Source organism: Drosophila teissieri, chromosome X (assembly GCF_016746235.2).
Source record: "Drosophila teissieri strain GT53w chromosome X, Prin_Dtei_1.1, whole genome shotgun sequence".
NCBI lineage: Eukaryota > Metazoa > Arthropoda > Insecta > Diptera > Drosophilidae > Drosophila > Drosophila teissieri.
In genome coordinates, this window is record NC_053034.1 from 621,018 (window position 1) to 636,641 (window position 15,624).

At 48.6% G+C, this 15,624-nt stretch overlaps 1 protein-coding gene across 1 annotated transcript; it reads left to right on the forward strand.

The window, feature by feature from the left end:
* Window positions 1–1,061: 1,061 nt before the first annotated feature.
* On the forward strand, window positions 1,062–14,672 carry LOC122624155 (frizzled-3). The gene is made up of 2 exons (XM_043803599.1): window positions 1,062–1,780; window positions 12,879–14,672. The coding sequence occupies exons 1-2, from the start codon at window positions 1,532–1,534 to the stop codon at window positions 14,403–14,405; spliced, it is 1,776 nt and encodes a 591-aa protein (XP_043659534.1). The 5' UTR covers window positions 1,062–1,531; the 3' UTR covers window positions 14,406–14,672.
* Window positions 14,673–15,624: the final 952 nt, after the last annotated feature.

Sequence of the window (15,624 nt, forward strand, 5' to 3'; positions counted from 1 at the left end):
GCTGCCTCGCCTTTCATTCGGCAGCGGGGGTGGGGGAGGAAGGCCAAGCGCAAGTGCTTACATTAGCTATTATACGCCATCCAGCCCGGTCCGCTCCATTCCCATTCCCAATCCCAATCCCGTACCCATCCCACTCGCGTTCCGTGCTCAGATCGATTTCTTTGATGATTTCCCAGCGTGCGCATCCAAGTTCAAACAACTGGCGGATCTCGAGCAGCAGCCGCACAAAAACAAACAAGCAAACAAAGCGATCTCTGGTTCTGTCCCTCGATTCGGGGGTACTTACATGGGGGATTAGCTGCGATGACAATTGCGGGATCCGGAGATCGGGATTCGGGGACGGGGGATCGTGGGTCGTGGATCGGGGAAGGGGGATCGGGGATCGGAACGGCACTGAACGCTGAGTGGATGTAGTGATACCGTACTTGTGTGTGGTGTGCCCAGGTACACTAGCTCCACATCCTGAAGAGGACCATGCATCTCAATGTGCAAAAGCCTACCAAAAGCAATTTAAGTTGAGTCATTCGGTCACAAAAGATGGTAAAACACGTGTGTTCAAATTAGATGAAGTGGCTCCGAACAGGTGGCTACGGTTACCTATCCGATCTAATGCCATCGATAGCACCCTGGACGCCCCCCTCCCCCGCACAAGATGAAGGACCCGCAGCAAGTAACGATATTGGCAGCAACCCGTTTTGATCCGCGATTTTCTAAGCGGCACCCGGCAAAAGCAAAAGCAAAGGCAAAGGCAAAAAGCAGCAAAGACGGCCAAAAGGCGCGGCGCGCAGGAGGGGCAAAATCTTATCTGGCTGCCGGAAATCAAAGCACACTTCAAAGAGCGCCGACGCCGCCGCCGACGTTTGCAACGTGTGGAGGTCCCGGTGTTCAATTGCATCCACCGTGCCCCCCCGTCTCCTCATCCCCTCAACCTCCCCCCATCCCGAAAGTTCCGCCTTCTGCGAGCAGCCCCCAACTCCCCATACCCCCCAGCCCCGCTCCCGCAGTCTTGCAGCTTTGTTTGATGTTGCTGATGCGGTTGGTCGACGTACCGATCGAGTTTCCCCGCCCTACACTCGGAGAAATGGCTGCGGTTAAGCTGGACCAGAAAGTTCCCAAGTGTGCAAGTGGCACTTCCAAATGCGAAGCCAGACATTAGGCAAACAACTTGGTAAATGCCTGAAAAGCATATAAATATCTGCAATTCTGTGGCTGCCCGCCCATGAACGCACATCGATACATTATCGTTCTATCGATAAGCATGCCGCTCCGCCTATCGAACACCGCGCACAGCGTTCGCCGAGTGCCGTTGGTTCAGTTCGTTGAAAGCAGTGAAGAGAGACGGTCGCGTTTCGCAGTTCTCGGAGCGGGTCCTTGTAAGCCGCAGAAATACGTAATCCACTGAGAGTCAAACTGCAATATAAACAACACAAACCATTTTTTTGACGTGCTCGCGAGTGACGTTCGCACAGAAAGAAGAAAGGCCTGGAGTGGCCAACATGACCTCCTGAAAACTCCTCAACTCAGCAGCGAAATGAACGCCGCCCTGATCCTGATCCTCATCCCGCTCCTGCACCTGACTTGGGTCCCGGCCACGACCGCGGCCAGCAGTGGCGGCCAGATTGGCCAGCATGGTCAGCATGGCCCGCTGGCCACGGGAGCAGGGCCAAACGGATTGCAGTGCCAGCCCATCGCCGTGTCCGCCTGCCAAGGCCTTGGCTACAACATGACCGCACTGCCCAACCTGGCAGGTCACACCAATCAGCTGGAGGCTGAGCTCCAGGTAAGCGGAGCCACACGTCCACAGGCACGTCCCCGACCCTCGTGATCCCGATCCCACGTTCATGATAGGCCGCCTTTGGTGTGGCCCCCAAAACAAAAACAAAAGCTCAAACAGCGGCTAAAAATAAAATGAGCATGGCCAACATGCCGGGCAGGTAAATTGCTGACGAGCTCCAGCAAAACATGCCAAACATCAGCCGGAATCCAACGAAAGTACTTTCAGATCCCCCACTTTCAACCGAACTGGTATTTGAGCACATATTTAATTAGTTATATTTGGGTTGCTGGCTGCTTGCAGTCTTAGTTCAAGAACATCTAAGGCAGACAAGCCACGCTTTTGGCCAAGACTAAATACCCTGAAACAGAAAGGCCAGCAATCGCGGTAAATGACAAGTGAGGCAACAGGCGGCAAGTAAAATGTTGTTTAGGAGTCCAAACTCTGGCCAAACAGTCGAAATGGTGAGTGACGGGCTGGCTCGTGGAGCTGACTGGTGGAGGGCGGCAGCTCATCAAAGAGCTGGGGCCTTCCGCCCCCTCAACCTTCACTCATGCTCTCGACGGCCCACACACCCTCTGATTTCCCAGTCTTTTCAGTTTTGCTGTCGCAGCAGCGATGTTGGCAGTACGCACTGCCAGGGAGATAACGTAAATAATAAACAAAACTGTTGCAAGGCATGGAAGTCATTTTGCGGGTATTTGGGGGTTTTTGGGGGTCTGCTTGAGACCTTTTTAAAATGTAGTTCGCACTCATAAGCCCAAGATACGAAACTGCCATAGAAACCGTGGTTGCCCCTCTCGCACGCCCCCCGCTGCTCCGATCGTATTTTCTGTATCTGTATCTGCATTTGTATCTGTATCTGTATCTTTCGGGGCTTCATTTCCATTAGCAACGCTCTGGGGAACAAGACGGAGCGGCACAAACAAGGAGAAGGTTCCTCGCCTCGCAAGTTGTTTAGATACAAGTGGAAGAGAGACGGACAAACAACGAACGCAGACGAGCCATTATCACTGAGAACAAGTCAAAGGGCGACTCTTAATTGGCATTGGCGTTCAATAATGTCGTCTTTGAGTAACTGCTGCCATGAACCATCCACTATCCACCAGAGTGAACCAGCTTTCAGGAAAAGCCTCTTGTAATTCCGAAAGTGTTCTCCGCCTCTGCATGTCCAAATCCAAGTCCGAGCTGCAACCCAAGCATTCGAGGTCATCTCGCTTTGTAATTAGCCATGAAAATGGCCCATGAAAATCGCCACATCGCAGAGTGCGTGGAATGAGCGGTCGAGGAAATGCCGAGGAAATGGGCAGCCGGCAGAAGGGGCAGGCCATTTAGTGGAAATCTCGAAGAACGGCCACAAAAGATGCCAGTGGTCTGGGGAGAGCTGTGCGATTGTGCCGGCGATTCAAATGGACAAGAAGAAAGAGCTGCCGCCACACTGAGAGAAACGATTCTCGTAATGGTTTTGAACTTGCTTATTATTATTTCACCGCACTGAAAGTATTTACCAGTCATGAACAGATTACACACCTTATAGTAGTTGAGCACTAACGCGATACTATGCCTTTTCTCGCCGTGTAGCCTAACGCATTATCATCAGCTCGGCTTCGGTTCTTTTTGGGCTCCGCTCAGATAGCGGCTGTATCTGTGTGCACAGTCAGATCCATTAACACCTTTACTCCGGACCTCGGTTTCCTTTGAGCGTATCTGGCATTTCATGCCCATGCCCTCTTTTGGATGAAAACAGGCAAATGTCGATGGCGATGGCGATGCCGCTTTTCCTGTTGCTCCGATGGCGATGCCAAGTGCAGGCAGCAGAGCTGGACACTCAGCTTTTTCCCGACCAATCTCTATTTTTTGAGGGCCACTTTTCGGTTTTCCCATATACATACGTATATTCAATCAACTCATCTTAGCTGGGCTGCAGAGCCAGTTGCTTCTCCAGGCCACAGAAGCTACTTGCTGACCACTCGCTTTCCACTGATTTCTATCTGGCTGCAGTTTTGAATATTTCCTCTTTGCCTTTGCCTTTGCTCTAGGTCTTGGTGTTTGTATCTTTGTATCTTTTTGTATTTTTAAGGGACTCAGTGGTGCGAGTTGCCGCCTACTTTGTTTCATCGTGGCGCTGAAGAAGAGGAAAGTAAAAAGCATTGTCCGATCTGGGAGTGGGTTTCCATGGTTTTCATGGTTTTCTCGGTTTTCTTTGATTTCTGTTGTGTTGTTCAGACGAGAGAAGGCAGTGAACGAACCGCGGCCCAAACTCAAGGGGCAATTAAGCAGCCATCCTGGAAATCTGAAGAAATTACAAACACACCGAACGATTGGATCAAAGCATCTGGAAGCCACATAAAACACAGAAATCAAAGGAGATTCCTACGGCCATAAAAGCATCAAAAGCTACGCAGTGTGCTCTGGTACATATTGGGGCGTATTTACATTAAAGTGCTGCCGATCGCATTAAGCAAAATGAAAGGCAAAGGTGAAGCACATTTGGGTATGGAAGTTTCCATCTGCGTACTGGGGCACTTGAGATGGGAAGTGTGTGTCCTAGATCCCCGTTCAAAGTTTCGACTGGAGAAGGTGTTGAGGTGTTTAGCTGAAGTGGGAGCCTAGCCTCTGGTTGACTTTGGTTGATATACATAAATATGATTCTTATCAGTCGGCGATTGGAAAAGCACACATACACATGAAAGCCCCGTAAAACGCCGGCCTGCCACGTGAAATGAAATCCGAATCCGCCGGGGGAAATAATGGTATTTTGGGTGCAAATAAAACAAGTCAAAGTCACAAGGAGAACACGCCGAGAAGTTCGGTTGTGGTTTCAATTTTTCCGTCCGTGTCCAAGATCGAGAGTGCTCCTCCTCAGCTTGTCAGTTTATCTTTTGTTAGTTGGGCGGCTTGTTTGTTTGTTTGTTTGCCTGTTTGTCTGTTTGTCTGTATGCCAGTACAGAGCTCGCCTGTTTGGTGAGTGGGCGTTGCAATCAAGTGCCAACAAAGTGCTTGTCGAGCGATAATTACAAGTGAATTAATTGAAAGTGCGTCTCCATAGATAACCATCTTGCGACTGGCAGCATTACCTCCACTGCGAACGGGAACATATCTTCAATTTCGTTGATTTCATAATGTTAATTAATAAAATTCCCACAATTTAACTGAAAGAGTGTGACTTACCTCTTCTCCCATTTTTCACTGAAAAACTAAGCCGCATTCTATGTAAAGTAATTGTCAATATTTGAGCAAGGAATTACCCGACCAGCGAGAGTTCTCCGTTGAAAGGCAAAGCAGAAACAAAACTTCCACAAAACTTCAACAAAACTTCAACAAGGCCGCAGCCAAATAGATGGCAGCTATAAAGCAGCAACAGCAACCACGGCAACACCGCCGATGGCGATGGCGACAATAAAATTGTTTGATTTTCAAAATCAAAACCCATTAAGAATGCTCAGCCAGCAATCCCAGGTGGAAGAGGGGCTCCAAAGGGGGCTTTTGATATCGGGGAACACTGTGGTGCCCACAGGAATGCCGTAAAACGTATTTTTTATGACAATTGCCCACGGCTTATCGCTCGCAAAGGCCCGTATCAGCCACATATATTTTTAGGCCGCATGACTTAACCTTAGGCAGGGCAAAGTACATGTATCGAGCCGATACCGCACTATCAATATCTAGCCGATATTAATTTGATTCAAGAAACTAACCAAAGGGGCAAACCCATTCGGAAACCCATTTCGCAAACATCAATCGCCGCCCATAAAACTCACTTGCTGGCAATGGCAACTGTGACCTTAGGCTAAGTTCACAAAGCTTACCAGCTCTTTCCCACCGCGTTGCAAGTTAAATGGGCCACCGAGGCCGCTTCAGAATCCAAGAAGGCGGCTTGCGTGTCATCTAGCGTTTATCTCTTTATCTCGCAACTGTCATAATAGCTGGCATTATAAATTCCCGTTTCTGCTCTGTTCTTCCGATAAATAAAAAGCACAACTAATGTGTTTGCATTTGTCTGTCAGCTAGCAGCTAGCAGCTAGCAGCTCTTTTCTATCGGCTGGAAAAATCATAAAGTGTGTTCAAAGAAAATAGGGAACCCACCGAGTTAATCCGCCGGACGTTTCTGATAAGAAAAGCAACCGCCTGCTACGTTCTCGTTCTTATCGGACCACAGTCTGCAAACGCCGAACGCCAAGCGCCGTAGCTCGCTATTGTTGTTGCTCTTTCAGCTACCTGGCTTACGTCCGCCAGAGCGAGATGGCACTGTGGTGGGAGCGGGACGGCAGAGCGCTCTGTTTTGTTAGCATTGTGACCATGGCGAGGGGTGCAGGTGTAGGGTGAGGAGTCCATAGGGCGGTATTGAAAGCGACTTAGCGCCGATAATGTCACACAAAGTGCGGAGAGCGGCTGCCATTGCTTTTGTTGTTCCTGCTCAGGGATCAGCGACTTTGAAGTCCCGCGAATGGCGCATACATAACATATACTCCTATATATACATATGTATATATATAAATATGAAGATTACCTTAACGTTGATGGATGGATGTGGGCAACATACATCCAAATACTTCTTTGGGTGATCGTTGTCCATGTGATTGGACCTTTTCGCTGGAGCTTCCGGCTGGCCTTAGTCCATTCCCATAATGATGGGCAGGGCAGTTGCAATGTTGGCGAAGGCAATTGGACAGGGCTGAAAAGCAGGAGAAACCCCAGAAAAACTTACAAAAATACGCACATGAAAAAACCGAAAACAATTAGTTCATTCCTTTGCAGCAGAGGCTGCTCGTTTTTTCTTATTTTCTGCTGCAAAAAATGCGGCAACGTTTTTCAAATGCCTTCCCAGCCACTCGGCGAATGGGAAGCGAAAGAGGGAAGCAGGAGGAGGAGTGAGTTGGAGTTTGAGTTGAAGTTGGAGTTGAGGAACAAAAGAAGAAGGAGCACAGGCTGGCCATTCCAACTGGAATGTCGGAGTCACTGGGGAAGTCGTGGAGGATGGAGAGTACGATCTCGTATCCACACTATCTTATAAATATAGCAAAACACACACATAAATAAAAAAATTGTAGATAGTGGCAAAAATATTAATAGTTGACTTTTGCTAAATACTGTATTAAATTGATACAAGCTAACATTTTCTGAATTAAATCCGAAATAAAGTTCAGTGAGGGTATAGAGAGGTGCCATCGGAAAAAGCCTCGAAAGCAGGTTTGTGTCCTAAGTCTTTTGTTTCGCTCTTGTGCAGCGCAGCAGGATGTTGGAGATGACGTTGCGATGTGGTGGTTTGTGGCGTGGTATTACTCACTGTTGCTGCTGCTGCTGTTGTTGTTGTTGCTGCTCGTAATTACATGGCAATTAAGTTAATTGAACTGCGCGCCTGCGCACGTGTGAATTGACCCGACCGCTTTCCCCCTGCGCCGCCCATTGCCATGATCTCTTTCTTCGAATCTGAATAATGTAAAAAGAAAGGGAATGGAATGGAATAGGAACTGCCGGCACCAGTTTTCTTGCAAGTTGCATGTAGAGTCCGCAAAGTGCAGCTTATTTCGGGTATCCCGCCTGACAAAACGTCAGCTCAGCAGACGGCAGCGTATACATTACCTTCCCCAAAGCCCATACAATGCCACGGGCTGTCAGGTCTCCTGGTTTCCGATTCCCGATTCCCGCTTCCCGATTCCCGATGCCCAAACTCTGATGCCCTCCAGAGACCGTCGAAGTAGCTCTAGACGGGGACAGGACTGGCCAAACATGTGCCAATTGTATTGCCAACGTAGCCGCAGAACTTCGCAGAGCCCCAGAGATCTGGGCCAGCTGAAATGGTTTGGGCCTTTGAGATCGCTGGGGCAGATTATCTAGCTTGGAAACGGATCGAAACAGCCGTAGTCAGCGACTTAAACACATTCTGTGCAGTAAATTCAGTTTAAGTTTATGTGTAGTGTTAAAAGCTTCTCAAAATATATTTAAAGAATATGTTTAAACGGTGCACAGCACGGAACAACTCACAATTCAAACCAAGCATTCAGATCTTCAGTTCAGGCCAAAGACAGTAGTTAGTGGTGTGCCTTCTGCTGTTCGGCGAATGACTCCGCTCCTCAGCATCTCAGCATCTCGGCGTCTTCTGCCAATTGGCGAGGGGCTCCTTCAGTGCATTCCGCTCGACGAAGTTGCCTTTGAATGACAATCCTCGGCAGTCAAAATGTCAATTAATTGTGAGACGACAGCCGTACGTCGTCGGCATCGCTTGACAGTTGTGGCAGCGATCACGTTGAGGGGACTGAGAAAGACGGCTAACACGGCTCGGCTTGCTACAATAACTCGAATCGATCCACATGCTTGGAATAAGGACAATCTACGCTAGGGCTAATGAAGAGTGACAGATCTAAGGTATGTCTATCTGCATATGCCGCTGCTGAAGGCACTGAGGAACATCAATAGTTTTGGGGACTTGCCGATCTTTGCACCGCGAATTAAGTCACCGATCTGAAGTTATGAATTGTGAATTAGCGAAGTTTACTACTTTATACAATTCACAGTTCCTTGCTCATTTTCCCGCGTTTATTGAACGCCTGGTCGTGAGTTTGCGTCGCCAACTGTGGTCAGCGCTCGCTAATTGCAAACGCTTTCGCGGCGAATTAAATCAGTCGACTTTGAAGTTGTGCCGCCAGTGAGTCTGGCTGACAGTCGCCTCTGAACGCTCCCCCAACCTCGGGCATCTGGCAAACAGCTGTCAATTCGCATCAAGCCGCTCAAGTCGGCAAAACAAGCAGCCAAACGGCAGCTAAATCAAATAAAGTGCAAACCAAATAAGCAATGAAATGTATTAGAGCCCAGCTCCAGAAGTTAACCGAGCTCTTCAAGCTCCTTTTTACGTGCAAATTTTAATCAAACACAAATGCCTTACGAAACAAATACAAATTTTTAGAGCTCTTAAACTATATTCAGTCGCAAGACCCATTCCCTTTTTGATTCAGCGACTTGCCTCTAAGATGTGGCATATCCGCAACGAATGGACTGGCCAAACTTGAATCTGAGACGCCAAGTGGTGCGTCAAGAGGAGGGCTCACTGTTCAACTGTCTGCTCAACCATCAACTATCAACTATCCACGAGTCTTTGCCGTGTGTGCGGCAAAGCGGCTTTTCAGCGGCATTTCGCAACACTTGTCACACTGACAGGCGGCAAATTGTTTGAGGCCCCCAATCCCCATGCAAGTCGAAAGCCAAAACTAGATGCATCTGGCAGATACAGATATCGCACACTCACCCGGGCGGGGGTTCCCCCAATGGCGGCGGTCTTTAAAGGAGTCGGATGGCTTAAGGGGCTCGGGCTAGAGATTTTTATGAAAGCAATCTGAATCTTTTCAGCTCTCCAGCTTGAAGACTTTTTGTACTGCCAATAAACACAGAAAACAGCAAATGTAAATTTTGCATCATCAAAATTTGCAAAAATTGCGAAAAAATTAGCATTTTGAGTTAGGGATACAGTTTGATTGGGAATTTTATTACGAATTCAACGAGGTATAACATTCTAGTTTTGGACAACTATTTTTACTGCTATCGGAAAAAAACTGATTATTTTTTACCAAAAATAAACAATATCAAAAATGTGATATTTTCAAACGGCGTTTTCGCCATAACTTGGCCAAAAACGGTGACAGAGCCGAAATGAAGACTGTTTTTTTCTTCTAATAAGCATAGCTAACTATCCCTATCACTTTATTTTTGATTTTCGAAAAAACAAAATTTTTCAAAATTTCGCATTTTTGATAAGGGGTACCATCATTAAAATTTGCAAAAATTGGCCAAAAATTAATATTTTGAGTTAGGTTTACAGTTTGATTGGGAATTTTATTACGAATTTAACGAGATATGACATTCTAGTTTTGGACAACTATTTTTACTGCTATCGGAAAAAAACTGATTATTTTATAACATAAAACACAAAATATGTTGTAAAAAAACTGATATTTTTAAATGTTGTTTCTCCATAACCAGATTAAAGGAGGTGGCACAGCTAAAAGAAGGGAAGTTTTATACTGCGAATAAACACAGCCAACTATTCCCATCACAAGTTTTTCAGAAAAATTTCAACTAGCTAGTAATCCAAACAGAAGTTTGCCGTTCTGTTGCCTTTCAATGTAAAATGATTTTATTTCTAAACCATAGCTCCAAATGCCGGCATTCCCTTCGAAAAAACACGTATGTATTCAAGTCAAAGTCAAAGTCGGTCTGCTTTTATTTTTTGCAACGCAATCATTAATCAAAATCGAACAATCATTACGTTGCGTTTAGGTTGTGAGGTGTCAACTTGACCATTGTTGTTGCTGTTCTGTGCCTTGTAATTGAATTTTGAAAAGAGGCGGTATCAGGGGGTATCGAATTGTCTTTGGGACTGTCGGACTGACGGACTTCACTGAAAAAGTGTGAAACACGCTGCGAACGAAGCTAAAAGAGGTAAAGAGAAGAAACCGAAATGAAAGGAAATAGCCGCGAGTCGAAAGGCAATAAGAAACTGAAGGGGAGGAGGAAGAAAAACCCAAATTTACGTCTTACGTTTTTAAGTAAATTAATCTGTGGTTCATATACAGCCGACTAAACACACGTATTTCTCAACTCTTTCAAAATCTCCTCTTAAACGCCAGTTCGTTGTAAAAACAGCGCTCTAAGTGGTGATGACTAGAACATCATTGCGAAGTAAATGTTTCACTTGGATTTGTACCAGTAAAAGTACCAAGCTAACTAAAGACTTTAGACTGGCCTTATAAGCCCGATAACAAAATGAATTGGTCGTTTTCGTCGGGTGGTCGAGAACCGCGGCGAATCGCAAACATTTCGACGACTTTTGCGTCGCCGAAGAGAAACACCGAAAGCACACCGAACAGCTCCAAAAAAGAGGAAAAGACCCAGAGCGTTGCAGATTGCATTCGCTGCGCAGACTGGAGAGTCGAGGAGTCGGAGGGAGGAGACGGGGATGGGGATGGGGATGGGGATCATCGTGACCAAGGGGGGTGAGGGGCAAGCGGTGCCCTTTTGCATTAATAATACATTTTAGACACTTGGCCAGCTCTTAGGCACCTTGGTTCAACTGGGGTACCAGTACTTAGCCCACTTATGTTCCCTAGTACCAAATGCATTGGCCACTCTTTCATTGTATCAAAATGAAGCTACTTGCATTGCGTTGTAGCTTACCTTATCCACATGTTGGTGAATGCAATTTGTTGCACTTACTCCGAACTCGGGCCCACTGTTCGTTCCCCACCTGTCTTGCCCACCTTACGTGGTCGGCACGTCCCTCTCACTCCCACTCGTGCGGCAAGGCAGGTCTATTAGGCTGATTGCCGCTTCGTTTTGGGTTTTGTTTTCGGTTTTGTTTTTGTTCTTGTTGGTTCGACTGGCTAAGAGTTTGGCCCAGAGGATGATTATGGCCAAGGCAAGGCGATGATGTGGTTCACCAGCCGACAGCCGACAGCCGACTGCATCATTAAATTATTATTGCGGGCAGCCATTTTCCAGAGAGCTGCAAAAGCCTAAAAAATTGTAAATCGCGTGTCTAATGCTCCATTCGAGATGCCCGCCGGTTCTCGGACGCCGGTCTGTTTCTTACTTCCCTCCATCTCTCCATCTCTCAGTCTCTCCTCCTTCCCTTCCCACCTCTTCTCAGTTTTTTGGCCTAATGTGGCTTAATTATACAACAACAATATGGTTACTGTTTGGCAGCAAACAAAGAGCTCGGCGGACGGGCCATCAAATCCTTGTCAGGAGTCCCAGTCCCCCATGATCGGTGATCGGTGATCGTCGGTCGGTGATGGGTATGCGAGACCTGAGTCTCTTTCCTGAGAAACGACTGCTCGATAATTTGATGCAGCTTTTTTCTCTCCCGGTTTCCTGACTTCTTTCCTTTCCGCCTGCCCCATTTGTCTTGGTGTCTTGGTGTCTTGGGGACCTGGTCCTTGTTTTTTCCTGCCGCGCTGACTTGTCTAAAATTCCACAAATTCATAAATGTTGATCCGTCTGGTTCGTCATCGTCATCAAAGTCGGCATTTCTCGTTGATAGACAATGGAGGAAGCAAACAGACGAAGGAGCGCTGTGTCAGGGGTCTCGACTATAAGGTACCCATTACTGAAAAGAGCGACATCCGTTGATATTTAACATTACGTAAAGTCGTTTTGCACCTCACGTCCCCTGTGTGTGTAATTATCTACTACGCAAATTCACTATGCAATTGTAGAACTTTTAAGCAGGTCACAGTAGTTTTCGCTTAAGAAAACGTTAAGAATAAACATACCCTCAGATCTCTTTGGCTGTGTAGTTTTCCGATTAGTTGGAGTCGAGTTGGGAGGAGGAAACGTGGCTTCCTTTGAAGTTATTAGATTGCGTGGCTGGTAATTGACAATTAATTGCCATCGACAACTGCAAATGGAAATGGAATGAGCTCACAACTCGCAGCTCGCAACTGGGAAACTGGCGGCATTTTCGCCATGTGTGAAGTCTGACGCAAGTTTTCACACCAAACAAAGCAACTTGCCAGATTAGTAATGGAAAATAAACATGAAAAGACTCAAAGATCATCCGCACACAAAAATTACACAGCAAGTGTGTGTGAAAAAAACAAATCACTTCTTTTCCAAGTACTTGGCCGACTTAATTAGCAAAACAATGCTCTCCACCGACTTGTTTTCCCAATCGGACAGCAAAGACAGCAAAGTCGGCAAAAGCAGTGAGTCCAGAATCATTGCCATTACACGATCTAATTCGGCAATTTCAGCTAATTTAATACCAGATATTAGGCGGCGTAAGCAAACTGCAATTGTGTAATTTTGCAAATGGCAAACATTTGTTAGAATCGCAAATCGCGCAGCGCTCTTTGTTGCTGCTTGCGTGTCGGCAAAGAACAAAGGAAGGCAGCGCTTTTATTGCACTTTCATTAGATAAAATTATAGACCCCGCTACGCGAGAGTGTGAACCGGAATGGGAATTGTTTGGAATCGAACTTTTCCCCTGTTTACAGCAAACTGTTTGTATTTGCGGCAATTGTTAAGAGTTCCACAGAATGTTGTTTTAATGTTGTTGTTCGAGTGTTGGATTCACATTACTCATCATTATTTTTCGCTCCCTTCATTGCAGATCGCCAAACTGGTGCCCCTCATAGAATCCGGTTGCTCGCGTCGCGCCCGCTTTCTGCTCTGCTCGTCGCTGTTTCCGCTGTGCACGCCGGATGTGCCACGCCCCGTTGCCGCCTGCAAGTTGCTGTGCGAGACGGTGAGAGGGGAGTGCATGGAGAACGCTCCGCCGGAGCTGATGGAGCTGTGGCCCTCGTTCCTCAACTGCGACGGCCTGCCGCAGCCGGAGAAGCACGAGCTGTGCATGCAGATTCCCCAGGAGGTGGCCGTGCCAGGCGGAGGTCCAAGTGGTCCGCCCACCACCGGTTCGCCCAACCTCGAGGATCAGCCGCAGACGTACCGCTTCTGGAAGAGCGGGGCGCCACCTGCCTCTGGCCTGGGCGGCGTCCTGTGCCCGCAGAACTTCAGCGGCAGTCCCTTCAATCCGGAGGAGTGCGTGCCCCAGTGCCAGCGGGACGCCTTCCACACAAGCGCGCAGAAGAAGACGTCCGAGACCCTAATCCTGGGCCTCTCCGCCGTCTGCTTCGTGCTGACCCTGTTCGCCCTGGTGACCTTCTGGGCGGAGCCCACCAGGTTCGGCTACCCCGAGCGACCAGTGCTCTTCCTGTGCCTCTGCTACAACCTCTTCAGCGTGTGCTACCTGGAGCGGATTGTGTTCCACAACCAGGCAAGGATGCATGACGTCGAGGTGCAGGGGCGCCTGATGCGGCCGGGCTGCTTGCTCACCCCACCCTGCCTGGCCTCCTACATAACCACCTCCTACTTGAGCCTGTGCGCCGCCAGCTGGTGGCTGATCTTCGCCCTGTGCTTCTACCTGTCCTCCCACAAGAAGTGGTCCAGCGAGGCGTTGGAGAAGAGGTCCGGGCTGTTCCACGTCCTGGCCTGGGTGCCGCCGCTGGCGCCTCCCATCGCCGCCCTGCTGCTGGAGAAGGTGCGTCCGAGTGAGCTGACCGGAATGTGCTACGCGCCGGGCTTCGTGGAGCTGCCTGCCCTGGTCCTACTCCTGCTGGGGCTGTACTTCACGCTGCGAGCCTCCAGGTCGCTGCTCTCCCTGCAGCAGCAGCTGCAACCCACCCTGGCCCACCACCGATTCGGGCAGATCCGGAAGCGCTTCGTGGTCTTCTCCCTGCTGTACTTCGCACCCACGACCGCCGGCGTGGTGGCGGCTCTTTGCGAGCGGTACGCGGACTCGGTGCCCAGCTGCTCCACCCCGGACGACTGCCTCTCACCCACGCCGCTCAGTGCCTGGCCAGCGCTGGTCCGGATATTCTTCCAGCTGGTGGGCGGCACGTTGACGGGGCTGTGGGTGTGGTCGCGCAAGACCTGCGAGAGCTACAGAAATCGGCTGGGGGCCAGCGGCACACCCACCTCCTCCCTGATGAATCAAAGCAAGTCGGCCGGAGCGCTGCCCAAGAAGCATTTGTATACGAGTGGCAAGTCCATGCTGCCCACGGGGGGCATCACTCCTCTATATGCTGGCATTAGTTTTCACAATGTGCCCGTCTACAACCCCAGCCAATCGAGAGTTTAGAATGAGGGGCTCTGGAAAATCTCGAACCCTACTATTGTACATACCACATATACACATCACAGAAGGCTTTGAGCCCTAGTTTGTACGCCTAGTTTGTAAGCCCGAAAAGGAGAAACTGAAATGTGTTAATAGCTTTATAGGTCGCGCTCCCCAATTACCCAATTGGAACTACCCGATTACCCATCACCTCTAGTTTTCATTAGTAGTTCTCTAGCTAGTCCTAAGCCTGTAAATAGTAACAAGTTTTTTCATACACTAAACATTGTAAGCTTGCGTAGTAGAATAATTGTAAATAAATTATTTGAATTCAAGACGAATGCGCTTCCAACTGGGCTCCAAATGTGTGGTTCTCACGGCACAGGGCTCATCATCCATGTGGGCTAATGATGCGAAAGTTGTCGCTGCAAAAAGCGAAGGGATGGTCGGCGGCATTCCGACGCTTGATTGCAACCAAATGGCTAATTTACTTGTTGTTTGCTATTGTCTGCGGTCCGAGCAACGGCAATTAGAAGGAAAATGCCTAATGACAGAGCCATCGCTGGGCGGCTGGAAATGCCTACCTAATCCTCCACCTGTGACTGCGAGTTCTTCTCCCTGTTCGGGTTTGTCATTTCGTTGACACTCCAACTCAGCGGCTCAGGGCTTCTGTATGCGATTCAAGTACAGCCTTGGACTTAGACTTGAAATAACACACTACTTTCTGGCACAGGGCACTTTCCCTGCTTTCTGGATATTTGGGTTTCGCCAAAACACGGACAATTGCCATCAGGCGAGGCACAATTAATTTGATTGGAGCTGCCACACCAACATGCATGTTGCAACCGCGCCAACGGATCTATCCTACAAATTGCCAGCCGTCGTGGCAGGCAACAAGCCGCAACACGGCGGCAACATCGCCACAATAGCAACAGCAACAACCACCGTGGTGCAGCAAGCGTGCAATTAACTCTGGTGCGCCAAGATCAAAGCGATTAAGGCGGCTCCGACTCGGTCTCGGTCTCGGCCAAGTTCCCAGACCCAAGACCCAAGACCCCAGACCTCAGACGAGTGGACGGAGGCCAGGGCACTTGGAGCAGCGCAACGCAGGGAGGGGCACCCAAGACCAAGAGGGAAAGGGATAGAGACCAAGCCTGGTCTGGAGCTGTATCGTCATTTTCATACTCGCTCTTCCTGGGCGAACAAATGATATTGTGCGAATAAGTTAAGAGTCCCAGTCCTG